The sequence below is a fragment of the Alosa pseudoharengus genome, unplaced genomic scaffold (genome assembly GCF_046254945.1).
Source record: "Alosa pseudoharengus isolate Yale_2024_CS ecotype anadromous, Long Island Sound unplaced genomic scaffold, YU_APseudo_1.1 YU_APseudo_1.1_scf_1, whole genome shotgun sequence".
Lineage (NCBI taxonomy): Eukaryota > Metazoa > Chordata > Actinopteri > Clupeiformes > Clupeidae > Alosa > Alosa pseudoharengus.
Genome location: NW_027468564.1, coordinates 42584934 through 42603680, shown reverse-complemented (window position 1 = coordinate 42603680; position 18747 = coordinate 42584934). Strand labels below are relative to the sequence as shown.

Below are 18747 nucleotides of genomic sequence, written 5' to 3'. Positions count from 1 at the left end.
AGTGTCAAGATAGGACAGGCAGACAAGTATGTCATACTGTATGTGTAACAGAAGACAGAGCTAAAGCAAGTAAAGCCCTCTAGGTGCCTGAAAAGTGGATTAAGTTGATTACAAAACAGCATCAGCAGAATTGCTGACTGAACAGATCTCCAGGTCTGCCCAGGCAAGTCTGTTCAGGCCACCCTGTCACTGTTGACAATAGCCTGCTCCAGATGCATATCTGGTGGGGTTTTTTTTTTCTGGTCCTATAAAGCAACTCACCTTCATCGTAGGTTGTGCCAGTGCTCTAGTTTTGTTAAAGGATCGCTAACGAAATAAGGAAAGATGAAGTTTCTCCCATTTACCGCCCTTTGTCTACTCCTTCAGAGATGCTCTGCTGCAGGACAAGGTGAGTCTCTTGCAGAGGCGGACAGAGTACACAGCTTCATCACTTGAGTAAAAGTACAGATACCCTTTGCTAAATTTTACTCAAGTACAAGTAAAAGTACAACAGTTAGATGTCTACTTAAGTAAAAGTACTGAAGTACTTGTTTTTAAAAGTACTTGAGTATCGAATGTACAAGAGTACATTTTCTAAATATTGCATTACTACTGCCCCAGTGCATTTATGTACAGAAACGTCCTACATGGAGTTATGAAAAATGTTAATGTTAATACCTTGGAGAATGTAAAAGGAATTGAAAGTAAAATCAAGTCATTTTCATCTTTTTAACATGTTACCAGGGATGGGCAGTATTTCTAATACATGTATTTTAAATACAAAATACTATTTTGTAATTGAAACACTTGAAGCGAAAACTATCATTAACTTGTTCAGAAAATTGAAATAGTCTGGCGAGATGGGGCCACAGGTTGGCACATTCCCGGGATGGACCTGCTGAGTCTTCATCCATTGTTTCGTCTATGGTTTTGTCTCTTATCTAAATCTGACCATGGAGTTGACTTTGGCGGAAAGCTGAAGGTGATTGCTGATAGGCTGTCCCAATCAGTGGCGCCTGCACAATCCAATCACGTTTGAGAGAGAAACACCAAATTGAGGGTTTCTGAGATTTTTCTTTTTTTCCTTTTTTGTAGAAGAAGTAACGGGTACTCACAGTTATGGATAGAAATGTAGTGGAGTAAAGAGTATAATATTTGGCTATTAAATGTACTTGAGTAAAGTCATGAGTACTCCCCCTAACCCAGTACAGATCCCTCAAAATTGTACTCAAGTACTGTACTCAAGTAAATGTACTCCGTTACTGTCCGGCTCTGGTCTCTTGTTATCATAACTGTATTATAGTATCCTTACAGCAGAGATGTAAACAGAAAACCAACTGCCATTAATGATCTCTTGACTGATTTTCCACAACACCTATAGACAGTGATGTTTAATTTGTTGTACGGAATAGTTAGAGAACCTAAACACATATAGGCCTATAATGTGTGCAGATTGAGGGTAGTATGATGTGTCAGTGCAAAACTTCAGTCCAGAACTATACAATCTACACAATATTCACAATTCTCAAAAGTTAATTTCAAGCATATTTCATTAGTTGTCATTATTGCAATTGATCAAGCTTAACTGCCATCATCAACCATTGTTTATTCAGGGGCAATTGACTGAGCATTAAGCTCTTTTACAGCAATGCCCCGAGTTTACAAACAAAGTCAAACAAAAACAAGGTGCTAGACAGGGGGTCGTTTCTAGAAAGCGTTGTTTGCCAACTTGTCGCAACCTTGGTAGTACGCTCCATCGTTCTTGGATTTGGTGTTTCTAGAAAAGGTAGTTTGAACTCTCAATCGCAAACAAGGACGCAAAGTTTGGTCGTTTGAACTACTGCCCCTAGGCAGTCGCACTTGTGTCGTTCCTTGGTAGTTCCTGTTGGTGTCCGGAGCGCCTAACCAAAAACCACAACCGCCTAACCAAAAATTGCGAAGTGGATGTTTATCTCGTGACTCAATGATTGATCTATCCTGTAGCTTAATTTTGATTAAGACACTGACTCCCCTACTTGGCTCATTCTTGCTATTTATGTTAATTCGAGTATTGCCTTGCTTTTAGTATTATAATCTTCACAGACTCTTAAAACAGCAGTGATAAATGGTGTAGTGGCTAGAGCAGAAGACTTGTCATCCCAACGTTGTAGGTTCGATTTTCTTATGATGTGAGATTGTCCTCTTGCTTCTCGCTACCTGCAGGTGAACTGTGTGACACGTAGATTCAATTGTTTTTGACTGATATATTGTACCTATGGTCTCTCGATGTAGAGTAATTATATACATAAATATGTATAGTCAAAACCTATTGTTGTGTCTCGTAGGCCTACTCTTAAGAGATGAAAAGAAGAGATAGGATGCGAACTCCGGCCGAGCGCGCAGTGCACCAATGCGCTGCTGTTAAGCCACGAGACAATTGTTAACCTATGGGATACCCAGATATTTGTCCAGGCTATATATTTTTTCCAACACAGATATTTAACACAACCAATGACTCATATTGGTCTGCTTAAGTTAACTGTTTTATATGCTTGCAGTAGGTTTAGGCTTTGGCTGATGGCAATGACAATACCAGCATTAATCACTCGGTTTAGATCATAGACAGTAAAAGAAGATTAGAAACATGTCGACATAGGCCGTGACAGAACATTTCTATGGGGTGGGGTATTACACGTTGTCACTGTTTCCACCAATGATATGTATCGCTGCATCATCAACAACGTTGTTGGAACTATGGTGTTCGAACGTCGGAGGTAGCGAATTGCGACACAGGTACGATGCTTTCTGGAAACAGGTCGTTGTTTGGTCGCAAGTTGCGTCGTACCATGGTGGTTGAGCAACGTCGTTGCTAACTTTTCTAGAAACGACCCCCAGGGCGACTTGACGTAACCCAGCAAATTTATTTGAATTAATTTAATAAATAATGATAATAATTGAACTAAATAGTTTTCTCTCTTTCCAGATCTCGGTGGCAAGGCTTTCACCTTCCCAGAGGAGACAGACAACAGCTATGTGAAGCTGCAGCCTGCGGGAGACTGGCCTGTGAGTTTAATCAGCGTCTGCCTGCGGTACTACACCGACCTCCCACAGAGTGGCAAGGAGCAGAGCTTCTTCTCCCTGGCGACCCGTTCCCATAGCAACGGCTTCCTCCTCTCCAAGGAGGGGCTCAACCGGCACTAGATGTACATCGGCAGCGCCATGGCAGACTTCTGGGGCCTGCCGGACGAGCTGAACGCCTGGAACTCCTTCTGCGCCACGTGGGAGTCCGAGACGGGCCTGACCCAAGTCTGGCTGAATGGCAAACCCAGCTCCAGGAAGACCCTCTTCAAGGACGGCTCTCTGACCGGGAGACCCTTCATGGTTCTCGGTCAGGACCAGGACAGGTACGGCGCCGGGATGCACAAGAACGATGCCCTGGTCGGGCAGCTCACGGACGTGCACATGTGGGACCACGTCGTCTCCCCGTGCGAGATCGAGAACTTCTCCAAAACCAGGGACTTCGAGAAAGGGAACATGATCAACTGGCATGACCTTGTATTCACCACCAATGGAAATGTTTGTTCTAGAGGATAAGATTACAAGCGGTAGTGGTTCAGACAACTGCTCAACCTCCGGTGTGTACATTTATCGACATCCCAGATAGCAAAATCAGATTTGCTAAATTCTGTGAATTCTGTGCTCAAGATTGTCTTGATTGTCTTGTTATTGAGGAGCAATTTTATCAAGCTTTTTAACTGACATTGAATTGTTTCTTTTTTCTCCCAGTCCCTAAAGAGTCTGCCCTGGAATCAGGTACCTGTACTTTTATTAACATGTTGTGCTGTTAATTGCAGTGCCAGAGGGTGCCGTACTTGCCTAGGTATATTTATCCATTAATTATTTGCCTAGTGCATACAATCTAAAAGAGGATATACGGTGGACGAAAAGACTCTGGACATGAGACCTGATGGCAAGAAAATGAAAGGCCCTGATGAGGGGTAAAGTCTAAAAGTCTAATATGCTGTAGATGAGCTCCCATGTTCATGCCCCCAGAGTGTCGCACTGTAGCTGCCTTGCAACTCTAGCAGTTGGCTGCAACTCTAGGTAGGCTAGGTAGAACCGATTTGATTTAGTTTCTTTCACGTACCGACAGCACTCGGTGACCGCGAGAAACAGAGATTTATGTGAAAAATCACCAGAATTTTCCTTTAATAACTATCCTCAGGGTAGATCAATAATCTTAGATGCAAATATTAGTGGGTCATTAGTGGCTTTTACCCGCCACAAAAACTTTAGTTCATGCACAAGACATGACTGACATTTGAATAAGGGCTTGATGTGTTAAACTGAAAGACATTACCAACAATCTGTTAGGACCTTACATAAAAGGACACTGAGATAAACATTTCAGGCTCAGTTACTGAGGGTGGGTTTTGCCTAACAGTATATACTCTTTTGATCCTGTGAGGGAAATTTGGGTTCTGCATTTATCCTAATCCGTGAATTAGTGAAACACACTTAGCACACAGTGAACACACAGTGAGGTGAAGCACACACTAATCCCGACGCAGTGAGCTGCCTGCTACAGTGGCGCTCGGGGAGCAGTGAGGGGTTAGGTGCCTTGCACTTCAGCCGTTCCTACTGGTCTAACCGGCAACCCTCCGGTTACAAGCCTGAAGCCTTAACCAGTAGGCCACGGCTGCCCCAAATATTAATAGTTATTTTGCCAGTTGTACTAACAAACATACTTGCATGCATACTTTGAAGTTGGTCACATCTGTATCTCTAGGAGACCCTGAGGTAAGTAAGTTTTAGAGTATATTTGGTTATGTTGAGCCATTTTCTTTACTTTCACAGTCTTAAATTCTCAAGAACCTAGTCCCTGATTATATTATATTATGGAACATTCAGTTTGTTCTGCTGTTCTTCTGTTGCTACACGTATCAGTTCATCAAGCCAGGGTGCTTGTCACACTCATTTTGCAAGAGCTGAGGAGTTGCAGAGTTATGTCATTGTTTTTGCCTGAGGAAAATAAGTCCCAAGCAAAAAAAAAATCCTGTCTTGAGCCCAGTTCAATCCATCATTATGACCGCCGCGCAGCGAAGCGGCAGTCATATAGGTTTAGTCAGTTTAGTTTAGTTTTTTTTTTTTTTTTTTTTTTTTTTTTTTTCTTTTTCGCATGCCCAAATTTCCGTCAATGAGTCCCGGGACACTGAAAGAACGGGGTACACGAAACTTGGTGGGCATGTAACCCCACATGGATAGCACGGAACCATCGTTTTTCGTTTTGATCTGTAGCCCCCCCGCTGGACTGGACCCCCCGAAAGGAGGGTAGGGCAGACACAGTTTTCTGTGAATATCTCGAGAACCGTAGGGTTTAGGAGGACCATTTTTTTTTGGTATGTTGATCTCAAGGGGCCATGTCAACCCATTCCATAACCACTCATTTCATGTATAGCGCCACCAAGTTAAACACAAAAAAGTAAAAATTAGGTGTTGTAATTGAAGGTATCTGTGACCTAACATAGTCAAAACTGCACGAAATTGGAAGTGTAGGATCATTATGACACCCTCTGTATGCACGCCAAATTTTTTGGAATTCCGTTCATGGGGGGCCACACAATAAATATATTTATGTTACTATACACCAACTGGCCTGTAGGTGGCCGGAGACAGTTTTCTGTGAATATCTCGAGAACCGTAGGGCCTAGGAGGTCCACCTTTTTTTATGCATGTTGGTCTTAAGGGGGCATGTCAACCCATCCCATTACCACTTATTTCATGTATAGCGCCACCTAGTTAAAAATTAAAAAGCAAAAAAATTAGGTGTTTTCATCACAATATCTCTGGCTGACAAGGTCAAAACTGCACGAAATTAAAAGTGTAGGATCATTATGACACCCTCCGAATGCATGCCAAGTTTTGTGTACTTTCGTTCATGGGGGGCCTTACAATAAAATAATTTATTTGTACATTTAGTGACATACACCAACAATGATTCCCAGGACACTGAAAGACCGGGGTAAACAAAACTTGGTGGGCATGTAACCCCACATGGATAGCATGGAACCGTCGTTTTTCATTTTGATCTGTAGCCCCCCCGCTGGACTGGACCCCCCGAAAGGAGGGTAGGGCAGACACAGTTCTCTGTGAATATCTTGAGAACGTAGGGCCTAGGATGACCATTTTTTTCCGTATGTTTGCCTCCAGGGGTCATGTTAACCCATTTCATGTGCACACATGTGCACAAACAGATACACACACACACACATACATTCACAGTAATCATACGTATGACACATACTCACACAGTAGACATATGTACGTTTGCATGCACATGCACATACGCAGGCACACACACAAGCACGCACACACACACTCACACACACACACACCCACACACATAACATAAACATAACACAAACAATCAAGAATTTCTCAGAATTATGAACAGGCAAGATGGAGGTGGGGTTGTATAAAATGAATTTTACATGTGAAATCTATGAACTAATCATGTTTTGGTACTTGTTGTCTAGCAGATACCAGTGAGAATTGAGTGTGGATAATGCAATTTAGTGAGACAGTTAGAATCATATAGGCCTTTCAGCGTGATTTATTTTTGTGGAAAAAATGTGCTGGACTGGGCGGCGGTCATATTTTGTACCGCTCTGCGGTACATCTAGTCTTTATCAGGTTTTGGAGACCCTCCGGCATAGTAGTGCATATTCTAGGTAGAGAAGCTTCTGGAGCCTTTAATGGGCTTGAGCAATCACATCAACTGTGAAGTCTGCCTGGGCCTGCAGGTCCTCAACCCAACCCTACAGATGAACAAGAGATATCAATAACAAGTTTGTGAAAACCTTGGTTCTGACTTGATGATTGACAGGACACTGCCCCTCCTCCCTCCAACCTCCTACCAGTAAGGACACGAGTTGATGAGCTCTGGTCATGGTCAGTGATTCCCCTGATCCCCTGAGGTCAAACATGATGATAAAGTCAGTCAGTGTTCCTGTTGTGAGTAGAAATGTTATGCCTGCACATGTCCACTGGTCATGCTTCAACAAGAAACCTTTATCAGGCATAAAATGAAGGCTGTTTGTAGACCTACATCAAACAAGACTCTGTGTACAAGACATTTCAGATCAACCATTGGTCACATTTTATGTATTTTATGTATTATGCAAAGGTACCTGCATAATGCATTTTAATTCTTGAATATGTTTGTTTGAAATCCATTTTTTTTTGCCATCTTGCAGTTGCGTCAAACCTCAGTGGAAAGGTATTCACCTTTGGCGCAGAGACGGCAGACAGTTACGTCAAGCTGCAGCCCAACTTGAGTGGCAACATACTCGTCACTAGCGTGTGTCTCAAATACTTCTCCGACATCCCCTCAAAAATCAGAGAGCAAACCTTCTTCTCCCTGGCAACCCGTTCCCATAGCAACGGCTTCCTCCTCTCCAAGGAGGGGCTCAACCGGCACCAGATGTACATCGGCAGCGCCATGGTGGACTTCTGGGGCCTGCCGGACGAGCTGAACGCCTGGAACTCCTTCTGCGCCACGTAGGGAGTCCGAGACGGGCCTGACCCAAGTCTGGCTGAACGGCAAACCCAGCTCCAGGAAGACCCTGTTCAAGGGCGGCTCTCTGACAGGACCGCCGGTCGTTGTGCTCGGTCAGGACCAGGACGCATACGGCGGTCGGTTCAGCTCCAACGACGCGCTGATAGGCCAGCTCACGGACGTGCACATGTGGGACCGGGTCATCTCCCCGTGCGAGGTCCAGCAATTCACGGAGAACAAGCTTGTCAATGGTGGGAATATGATCAACTGGGAAGCACTGGATTACAGCACATATGGAGATGTGATCGAGGAAAAGCAGATTGATGGCGCTGGCCAGCAGGACTGTGCCCTGGCTGAATAAAATGATCACTTGAGCAACAGTACAGTGTGTCACCAAAAAACACCAGGTCAGCTGTTTGTTGTTAGCGGTACTGTTATCAGAGTTTGCAAGTGTTTGCAATTTTTTTTTGGTAGCCCAAGCCTTGCTGCTGCATTAATTAACCATCAGAGAGGTTAGCCTAACTATTGAGAACATCATCAGTTAATTAGCCTAGTATTATCATGTGTAAGCTATATATCCAGCGGAAGTGATGATAACATCGTCTTTGACTGGGTTGTGATTCTAATAACTACACTGCAAGAATTAGGAAACTCACATTTAAAAACATAACATATTTGCAGCTGAAAGATTGTATATACTGACCACCACCTATCCACCCCGCCTATGCAGTGAAAACCTCCTGTGAAAATAGTGCAATGGCAATGTGTGGTTCATCATCTATTCAGAGCTTCTTTTCGAAATGGGATTTATTTTCTATGTATGGTTTATATGTTTTCTCCACATTTGATTTAGCCTACAGCCTTACTTGTACCCAATGCTGAATTAATGCATTTGACTTTTCTGTCAGTAAAAGTAGCCTACTTCACTTTATAAAAATCCGCTCTTGTTGTGTTTTTTCTAAATTATGTGTGTGACCTACAATCTAGTTATGCATGATCTTATGGTTACATTACGTATTTGCCAACAAAGAACAAATCAGCTGTAACCAACAAATTCAAAATAGTGTAGCTGCATCTACACTCCGGCACATGGAGGAAGAGAAAAAGTGATGACATGACAAAAAATCAAATAATTATTCATCTTTTATCATAGTTTTGAGTATGCCAAGAGACAAGTAGACTCAGCTAATGTTTGTGCACATTAATAAGGAAGTACAGAATAATTCTCGGCAATGAGTCGGGTTGTTTTGATTAGAAAGATACTGTGTCTCGCTGAACTTTACAATCTTGCCCGATCATATCAGGTCCTGAGCATAAACATTGTACCCATATTCCTGGTGTATTGATAGTGGATCAAAGCCCACGTGAAAAAGTAAATTATTTACTTTGGAGCATTAACTTGGCGGTCGTCACAAAGGCCCCTATGCCATTAATTTCTGTGCTCAAGTTTGTATGAAAAGGCTTCTCAATGCCTACTTGTTGTAGACGGTTTACTGTACCATCAGCCTTTGTTATGGTTTTAAAATAGTAACCTGTCATCTAATAATTGTGCACATTGATAAGGAAGTAGCCTACAGACTAATTCTCAGCATGAGTTGGGTTGTTTGGATGAGAAAGATACCTGTGCCCCACGGAATTTTACGATCATAACAAGGTCCTGAGGGTAAATATTCTACCCATATTTCCGGTGTATGGATAGTGGACCAAAGCCTAGTCTCATGCAAATTAAATGATTTACTTTGGAGCAATAACCTGGAGGTCATCACAAAATCCCTATGCCAGAAAGTTGTATGAAAAGGCTTATCAGTGCCTAGTAGAGGGTTTACCATCAGCCTTTGTTATGGTGTTAATCATAAAATAGTAACCCACAAGAACCAATTCACATCTCCACAACACTTAATGAGTAACTAGTATACTCATTAATATAATAATAATTAATTATTACAAAATAATAATATAAGGACACAGTCTGTTTTGTTCATAGACTGCTGGTTGTGATCCATGTGACTGATCAGAGATGCTCACGCTGCTCTTTATTTGTGTCCTGGCCTCTGCTGCTAGCCATTCCACAAGGTGAGTGTGCAGCATGACTCCTGATCTGGCATATGTTTAGATAATTGGATAGATTTTGTTTAAAATATCTCCAAAGATTTTTATGTTTTTGCACTGAATTTAATTTATATTGTGGGCTGATAAATGTAATTAGTCATTATTATATAGGGATTAAAACGAATCAAGCAAAGCTCAAATAGATTTAGCCTATAACATCTAACTTGATTAATTAATTAAATAATTAATTGAGCTTTGCTTGTTTCGTGTTGATTTATTAAAGCCTCGTAACAATTGCAAAACCATGTTTCTGGATACAGAATAATGCAAAATCAAGAGAAATAGGCTTAATCATTAAGTTTCTCTCTCCTGCAGATCTCAGTGGTAAGGCTTTTACCTTTGGAGGTGCGACAAACAGCTACGTGAGACTGCACCCCACTTTAAATGGGAATTTAGATGTAGTCAGCGTCTGTCTCCGATATTTCTCTGACATCCTTGATAGTGGCAGAGCAAACCTTCTTCTCTCTGGCTACTCCTGCATACAGCAATGGTTTTGTGCTTTACAAGACGGGACAGAGCCGCCATCAGATTATCGTCGGTAACTCTGGATCGAGTTTTTGGTGGCTCTCAGACGAATTGAGCAGATGGAACTCGTTATGTCTTACGTGGGAGTCCAGCACAGGCTTGACTCAGGCCTGGGTGAACGGCAAACACGGCTCAAGGAAGTTCGTGTTTAAAGGTGGCTCTCTCACGGGCACGCCGATAATCGTCCTTGGTCATGACCAAGACGCATATGGTGGTGGGTTCAACCACAACGATGCGCTCATCGGACAGCTCACAGAGGTGCACATCATGTGGGACCGGGTGATTTCTCCATGCGAGATAAACCGTTTTTCAGAGAATGAAAAGTTTGAGGGGGGCAATTTGATCAGCTGGCAGGCACTTGAGTATACCACGTATGCAAATGTGGTTGAGGAGAGACAGATAAACGGAAATGTCAAACAGGACTGCGAGTGCTTGCAAAATGACGCCTGCAACAGCCTTTTTTGATCCACACCTGGCACCTCTTGATTGAACATACATTTGAGAATAGATTAATGACTAACTCTGATGGTAGGATTTATTTGAAATGATTTTACATTTTAAAATAGCCTTTTATTTATTTAAATAACTGATTTGTGAAACATGGTTGTAATGATGGCTATGATTAGTGACATATGAAGTTGATGCAGAGTTTCCTGTTTTTGTTCAGACTCTCACGTCCCTCATATATATATATCCACAGGGATTCCCTATCATAAATCTATCACAGAGAGACTGATATCACAGACTGGACTTTCCTCTGGTCTTGGTACCATTTCATTTGATCGCTGGTTGATGCTGTACCTGTAGGCTACTCTAAAGTAGGCTACTATACAGTACAATTAGCCTCAGCAGCTGTGTGCAGATGCCAAACCAAAACCGTTGATTCTCGGACTACTTTCAGTTAATGCTCTGCATAGTTGATTTCTGTGCATGCATATAGTGTTTATCTTTGCTTGAATATGTGTCAATAAATCTAAAGGCCTGGCGATCCCTTGTGCAGTGATTTCACTTTTCAAGCTTATTACAGTCTTTTAACTTTTTGCAAACCTATTTGTATTAGAATAATAAAATAATAATAAAATCATATCATAAAATATAATAATATTGTTAGAATAAAAGGTTTCAGATTCAGGTCAGGTCAAAGAAAAACAAACTGAAAATTTGACAGCCAATCCTATCTGATCATCTTTAATATTTCAGAATGGCTGAGCGTTACTCGCTTTTATCATCAGGAATTTAGAGACGTGTGGATCAAGAAGATAGACAGAGCAAGGTGTTTTCTGAATAATAGGCCTACAGTACAGTGATGAGCATTTATGAACACATTTTGATATTCAAACCCAATAAAACAGTTGTTGAGAGAAGGTGAAATTACAATCATGACATCTAGCTTGTTCACTCTGAAAGAGAAAAAATATGATATTAATTGCAAACTAAATCATTCAGCAGAATATGCAGTTAGGATATCTAAGCTAAGGCTAAACTAATCAGGTCAAGACTATAATAAAACAATTAAGGTCAACACATCATATGTCTGGCTTGTGAAAAGGTGATAAAACCAGATAAGGAAATAATATAAGCAGGGTGAACTGACACAGAGACAATTGCTATTCTTGCTGTCTGGTGGAGGATCCAAATGATGAAACTGGCAATCCTTTTTCTAACGGTCTCAAGCTGCTATGCTGTTCCAAATGGTAAGCCATGTTCTTTAGACAACACAACACAGTGTCTTTAGATGCAAATAGGCCTACATTATTTGGAAATTATAGAAAGTCTCTATAATATTCTTGTGTAACATTTACCTTAACTAGATGTACCGCAGAGCGGTACAAAATATGACCGCCGCCCAGTCCAGCACATTTTTTCCACAAAAATAAATCACGCTGAAAGGCCTATATGATTCTAACTGTCTCACTAAATTGCATTATCCACACTCAATTCTCACTGGTATCTGCTAGACAACAAGTACCAAAACATGATTAGTTCATAGATTTCACATGTAAAATTCATTTTATACAACCCCACCTCCATCTTGCCTGTTCATAATTCTGAGAAATTCTTGAATTGTGTGCATGTGTGCATGTACATGTTTATGTTATGCGTGTGTGTGTGTGTGTGTGTGTGTGTGTGTGCGTGCTTGTGTGTATGCCTGCGTATGTGCCTGTGCATGCAAGAGTACATATGTCTACTGTGTGAGTATGTGTCATACGTATGATTACTGTGAATGTATGTGTGTGTGTGTGTGTGTGTATCTGTTTGTGCACATGTGTGCACATGAAATGGGTTAACATGACCCCTGGAGGCAAACATACGGAAAAAAATGGTCATCCTAGGCCCTACAGTTCTCAAGATATTCACAGAGAACTGTGTCTGCCCTACCCTCCTTTCGGGGGGTCCAGTCCAGCGGGGGGGCTACAGATCAAAACGAAAAATTACGGTTCCATGCTATCCATGTGGGGGTACATGCCCACCAAGTTTTGTGTACCCCGGTCTTTCAGTGTCCCGGGAATCCTTGTTGGTGTACGTCACTAAATGTACACATAAATTATTTTATTGTAAGGCCCCCCATGAACGAAAGTACACAAAACTTGGCATGCATTCGGAGGGTGTCATAATGATCCTACACTTTTAATTTCGTGCAGGTTTGACCTTGTCAGCCAGAGATATTGTGATGAAAACACCTAATTTTTTGCTTTTTAATTTTTAACTAGGTGGCGCTATACATGAAATAAGTGGTAATGGGATGGGTTGACATGCCCCCTTAAAGGAGAATTCCGGTGTGATTTTGACTAAAGTGTTTTGAAACATGACGCCGAGTGTGAACCTATGTCTCATAGCCCATCTCGGCTTGTTCCCTGCACTCCGAAATCTGGCGCTAGTTAGCTGATGCTACCAACAAGCCAGGCAATGCTGGTACCTCGGGCATCGGCCTAGCCATGCAAATAAACCACTGTTTTACACCATTTACAAGGCTCAACATATCTCCACACTTCATTGGTATACTTTCCAAGGCCCTGACATTTAAAACGAGACATTGAGAACTTTGAAAAAGCACTGGTAGTTTACTTACAAGACGATTTATACAGACAGTGTCTTCACGAAGTTTAGCGTTTGCAGCCATCTTGAACTTAGTCACGATAAGTCGAGCGACGAGCAGGAGCGAAACTACAGCTGATAAGTCACGTGAAAACTCGCTTTAGTTGTGGACTGGAGTTAGTGCAAACAGTTGGCAACTAGGCTATTGCAAGGATTTTGGATGATGAAGCTACGGAGTTTTATGAAGACTTTGAAGACGAGGAGGAAACATTTGAGTTTGATGGTCGTCCTTATTTATTTGAGCCTGAATATACGGAGGAAGAGCTGCGTGAGCGCCGTGAAAGGAGAGAGATTGAGAGACAGCGTGCGGAGCAAGCAGCTGTAAGCACAGCCACAACACAGCCTCGTATCATGGGGAAATGGTGGTGTTCCTGCCGATGCTGTGAGATAATGCCTACCGATATGGAGTGTTTTTGTTGCAAAGAGTGGGACCTTTTGCACCATCGCACTCAAGACGCACGCTGCGTGACATTAGCGCAAGGCTTTTCTTCCCTTCTGGACTTGTGGGTATTGGAAGCCTTTTTCCATGTCCCAAAATTAAACTGGACACGAAGACCCACGCCGGAGGGGCAAGATGGACATTTATCTACTGAGTAAGTACTCTGCACACTTGGGTTTTATTGCTTTTGATCAATCCAATAGTTACTGTATTTGTAGTTTGAATTGGCAGCTAAGTTACTTGATTATGATAATGATATGATATAACAATGATAATGACCGAAGTGTCACCTTTTCTTGCCTCTCCCCCCCCCCTCCCCTCCCAGACAGTGCAGACTTGTGGCTTACCGGGTTTTCCTTGAGTGGGTGCTTCAAGGAGAGAAACTGGGACGAGGGGAAAGACAAGGTCTGCCAAGCTGTGTGGTTACAGCAATAAGAAAAAAATACCCCTCTACCAGTGGAGTATACCATGGATTCCAGGAGGCAGAAGACGCTTCCAGGATCGATCATCTAGTTACCAATTACTAAAATGTGTTACTTTGTTGATATTATTTGTATTGCAATGTGAGGGGGTAATATTGTTCATACTCATTTGAAATAACAATATAAAATCAACACATTTTGTTTGTTTTCATTCCAAACTACAATATTTATTTACAGACAAACAACAAAGATGTAGACCACACATAGAACATGAAATAAACACAAGGAAGGAAAAACAAACTATGTACATTATAAATAAAAAATACAAAGAAAACGATACTCTAAAAGAACAAAAGAAATGTCACTACAAGTCAGAGTTGCTTGAACCGCGACAGCCTTTGGGCCACCAACTCAGACGGGTCTGGCCTCGGCACTGGTGCAATATTTTGCAGCAACCTTCTTGGGCGAGGAGGAGGACGGGGCCAAGGTTCCAGGCTTTTCTCCTCCCTCAACTTCAAGACGTCCTCCATCAGGTCTTTTCTAAAGTCCTGAGAGGTGGGCTCATACACTGGCTTAGCCACCCACTGCTGTGTCGTCTTTGTGTACATGTACTTGTACTGTGGTTTTCCTATCCCACAGACAAAATAAGTCGTTGATTATGTAGGCTACTATAACACTGTTTAGCTATGTGTGTCATGGTAAAATAAGTCCGAAATCAAGTTAGTTATTCTACTAATTACTGTACTGTTCAGAACACACAAAATTTGGACGCAAAGCCGTTTCCTTACCCTCAAGTTGTTCCCTTCCAATATTGATATTGTGATCTATGACGGCCAATTCTGTGCGGGCTCTCATTGAGTCGTATGTAAAGTGAAGTCGCTTTGGTGCGTACTTCAGGGTGACGTTGTGAAAGACTTCAAGAGATCCTGCAAAATATGTCCAATTTAAATATATCAATCAATATCAGTCATGTAAAGTGATAATAGCTGGTGTTGAAAAGTTAAGATTTATCAGGAATGCTGACAGTCTTATGCTGTCTGAGGTTACAAATGACAACAGTGTGACTAGATAATAAACAGCTGTTCGCTTCCTCTTTTTAATAACAAAGATAATGCAATTCTAAGAAACTAATTTCAATGACTGAAGGCATACCAGTGTGCTCGAACAGAGCCATCTGTCTCAGGTCACGCAGGAGGGTTTTTTCCTCAACCAACTCTTTGAGAGCACGGAAAGCTGGGGAGTCATGTTCCAGCCACCTTTTTTTCTCCTGATCCTCCTCTGAGAGAGGTGGGTGAGCACATTGGTACTCCCGCCCATTCTCTTCCCATCTGTGGATGCCACGAATATGGTGAAGAACAGATGTCCACCGTCGCACACACTCCTGAAAAACGACATAAAATACAACCCTTAGAAATTATGGAGAATACTTTTGTGAGTTCATGTGTCAACACTGTCTTGGGTTGTACATTTTTTAACTAAAAATATTTTTTTTTCCTAATGTGCGTCATAAAATAATGATTCATAATTTCATGGTTACCTGTTCATCACCATGGCTGGAACTGCATGCCCAGTATAAGTGATTGCTGATAGACCTCAGCCATGGTCGAAGCTCTCTGTAATTTTTTTTATTAGAGACAGACACCAGTTTCTTCTTGAGACCTATGGAGAGTTCAAAAACAATATGAGCTTCTATTTCACCAGCAACAACCAGTCACACACGTGTGGATATCTAGTAAATATGATGCATACTCTTGTTCACATGCCAAGGGTCATATTCGTGACGAATGTTGCCATAGCTTTCCCTCATTAGTTTTCTTATTGATGGCGATCTGTCGGTCGCCATCACCCCAATGTCCAGCCTGAGATCGAGGAGGTGATTTAGGCCTCTCTAAAAGCCCATTGCCTCCATTGCCACGGAACTCAATGCTTCTGTAACCTAATAACATAGTAAAAATACCAGTTTGTTATTTCACATGTGCATGTACATAGTCCCAACTTATTGCCTTGACAGCAACTGTACGCTTATTTCACATAACAACAACAGGCATCTATGCTTGTTTACCTGTACAAGTTCAAAATGAAGAATTTCTTTTGTTGCATCATCTTGAAAAGAATAGGTGCTGTACTTGCAGCTGTAGCCTTTTGGAAAAACAAACATGTCTGTGATTTTGGAAAAAAAAAGGAATTGTGTATATTTGAAAGTCAACCAAAATCTGACGAATAACAATGCTTACCAGGGCTATCACTCCTCGCATCACCACACATTTCCAGTTTTTGCCCCGAAGCAGAAAGTTGAGAAATCCTCTCCAGAATTTTTTGTTGTTGTCCCTTGTATGCATGATTTATTACAGGGATGAGGTATTTGGATTGAACAGCGTAAAACTGAGTCTTGCCTGGTAGCTGCAGGTTGATTAGTTCTGCCCATTCTTTGATGTCCGAGTAGGTGGCTCCGGTGAAAAATGTTGCAGCACATGCCAAGAGGTTGTTGCGGGCCATATTCCTTTGGTCAGTGCATGATGCCCATTCCCCGGTGTGTCCCTTCAAACACATCCAGTGTATTCTGATCTGGCTGGCACGTGTGGCTACTCGTTTTTCCTCAATGGCCACACCACACTGAGTGCATGTTCTAAAAAGCTCCATCAGCTTGGCCTCATCAACTAGCCACTTTCTTCCTGCCCATCCATTTGTGCTGCCAGAGCTGGAGACAGAGCCAGAGCTTGGGCTGGATGAGGTGGTGTCACTCAGGGGCACAAAACTGGTGTCTTTAGGGTCCAAATCCATTTCCCCAAAGCTAATGCTCATATCTTGCACAGATGTGTCTGAAGCACCTGCAACACCTTCCTCTACATCTTCCTGTTGATCAAAGGACAGATGAATAATGTCATTGTTGGAAATGATTACAAGGTTTACTTCTAAATGGAGCATCAGTGTAGCACATTATCACCAGAACCATATATGAAATTAAAAATTCAACTCACTGATTGTGTCACTCCACTGGCTTCCCTCGAGGGACTCCACAATGAGGGGGGTGTTTCAGTCCTTTCCTTCAAATTTATAAAAAAATGACACAGCTACTTCAGTGGTGACCAAGGTGTTGCAGACATTACAGTGAAAAGTAGTAGTAGTAGCACCCTCATACTATGCTCCTATGGGGAGCCTCAGCAACATAGGCACATAGACACATGGAAGACAACGGGGGGGGGGCATCCTTTTCTGCAGCCATGGTCAGCGCTGTTCCAGACACGCTTGTCAGACTGGGAGTAAGAAGCGGCGAATGTATGGGATGGGGAGTAGGGGGTGTACGTGTGTAAAGATGTGTGTGTGTGTGTGTATGTGTATAGAGTTCATAGTCTGTTTGCAGGTGGGGTGAAGGGATACAAAGAATGTCTCATTGCAGTTATCTTCTGGGGGAGATCCAAGGCCAGTGCTGGATAAGGGGAGCCAAAAAGTAGATATTATTCTAGACTATTCTATGGTCCATGTGAACTCCGGCTGACTGTCAACACAATACATGGCTTACCTGTGGGTATTGCCATGATGCGGGTCTGGGAGTGTATTGTCTAGATGATGATGGCCTAGTTCGTGGCCTTACTGAGGGCTGTTGTGTCACACCACTGGCTTCCCTCGAGGGACTCAACAATGATGAGGGTGTTTCAGTCCTTTCCTTCAAATTGATAAAAAAAATTCCACATTGATACTTCAATGGTGACCAAGGTGTTGCAGACATTACAGTGAAATGTGAACACTGGCTGACTGTCAACACAATACATGGCTTACCTGTGGGTATTGCCATGATGCAGGTTGTGCAGTGTATTGTCCAGATGCTGATGCCTAGTTCGTGGCCTTACTGATGGCTGTTTGGGGCTTGAAATGGTAAAACTGAGGCTAGTGGACCAATCAGACCTCCTGTGTTGCAGTTGTCTATGGGTTTTTTTAGGCGTGGACTGGGGGGCAGCAGCCATTTCAGAGGGAAACATTGCCGGGTCCTCAGAGGTACTGGCCTAAGAAAATACATACACACAAAGTACGTTTATTTATTCATTGGTTTATAGGACACTCAGATGCACACAGCAGCACATCTGTTTTGCAATCCATCCAAAGTGGCCCCACTCTGTTCATTGACCATCACTTGCTACTTTTAGGTACTCTAACTACCTGGAAAGTTCTAACACTTCAAACTGTGAGGAATGTACTCCCCAACACCCACCCCCCGCTAATACTTTAGACCATTACGCATAACAATGCAACTGAATGCAGCATAGCAAACCCATCCCCCAAACACCTTAGCGGACCCCAATCACGGTCAGCCAGGTTAGCTTACATGGCAAGTTTTATATTGTAACGTATTTATCAAAAATATCAGAACAAACCACACCACTCCGTCCCTCTCCAGCAACATTTCTGATGGTGGGCTAAATAATGAATGTAGCATAATCTGCCTCATTTCTCTTTCTGGAATACAAAACTACGTGAATTTGTAGCAAACACAATGTTCAGTGCTGCACACGATTTATACATGCTAACACAATTTACAGTCTAATAACCAAATAAATTCATACCTCCGGAGAAAGTTGTGTCGCTTTCGGGATGGCAGATTTCTTCAGACGCATTCGTTGTCGAGGGTTAGAGCCTCTTATAAT

At 42.3% G+C, this 18747-nt stretch overlaps 3 protein-coding genes across 5 annotated transcripts; 2 read left to right on the top strand and 1 right to left on the bottom strand.

Annotated features, from left to right (window-relative positions):
* Positions 1-270: 270 nt before the first annotated feature.
* Positions 271-10729, top strand: LOC143128475 (C-reactive protein-like). 3 transcript variants are annotated; one of them, XR_012987984.1, is made up of 6 exons: positions 271-388; positions 2942-3593; positions 3745-3771; positions 7215-7923; positions 9501-9589; positions 9941-10729. XR_012987984.1 is itself a non-coding variant. In XM_076289850.1 (3 exons), exon 2 carries the CDS (start codon positions 3160-3162, stop codon positions 3550-3552), a length of 393 nt encoding a protein of 130 aa, XP_076145965.1. In that variant the 5' UTR covers positions 271-388; positions 2942-3159; the 3' UTR covers positions 3553-3593; positions 3745-6418. The 3 variants fall into 3 exon arrangements, 1 of the variants encoding a protein (XP_076145965.1); XR_012987983.1 differs by lacking the exons at positions 9501-9589; positions 9941-10729 and having other exon boundaries at positions 7215-8429; XM_076289850.1 differs by lacking the exons at positions 7215-7923; positions 9501-9589; positions 9941-10729 and having other exon boundaries at positions 3745-6418.
* LOC143119028 (mucosal pentraxin-like) lies at positions 6894-7877 on the top strand. The gene is made up of 3 exons (XM_076280243.1): positions 6894-6909; positions 7215-7518; positions 7571-7877. Exons 1-3 carry the CDS (start codon positions 6894-6896, stop codon positions 7875-7877), a joined length of 627 nt encoding a protein of 208 aa, XP_076136358.1.
* Positions 10730-14322: 3593 nt separating the features above from the next.
* LOC143142135 (uncharacterized) lies at positions 14323-18747 on the bottom strand. The gene is made up of 11 exons (XM_076302891.1): positions 18667-18747; positions 17885-18108; positions 17628-17771; positions 17086-17151; positions 16342-16960; positions 16170-16246; positions 15857-16043; positions 15645-15766; positions 15260-15488; positions 14896-15033; positions 14323-14735 (listed from the first exon to the last, which is right to left on the bottom strand). Exons 7-11 carry the CDS (start codon positions 15948-15950, stop codon positions 14479-14481), a joined length of 840 nt encoding a protein of 279 aa, XP_076159006.1. The 5' UTR covers positions 15951-16043; positions 16170-16246; positions 16342-16960; positions 17086-17151; positions 17628-17771; positions 17885-18108; positions 18667-18747; the 3' UTR covers positions 14323-14478.

Coding starts and splice junctions, on each gene's coding strand:
- LOC143128475 (XM_076289850.1), top strand. CDS start 3,160: ATGTACATCGGCAGCGCCATGGCAGACTTCTGGGGCCTGCCGGACGAG.
- LOC143119028 (XM_076280243.1), top strand. Junction 7,519..7,570: donor TGGAACTCCTTCTGCGCCAC/GTAGGGAGTCCG, acceptor CGGCAAACCCAG/CTCCAGGAAGACCCTGTTCA.
- LOC143142135 (XM_076302891.1), bottom strand. CDS start 15,950: ATGGCGACCGACAGATCGCCATCAATAAGAAAACTAATGAGGGAAAGC. Junction 15,489..15,644: donor CCAGCCATGGTGATGAACAG/GTAACCATGAAA, acceptor GTCGTTTTTCAG/GAGTGTGTGCGACGGTGGAC. Junction 14,736..14,895: donor TGGAAGGGAACAACTTGAGG/GTAAGGAAACGG, acceptor TCTGTGGGATAG/GAAAACCACAGTACAAGTAC.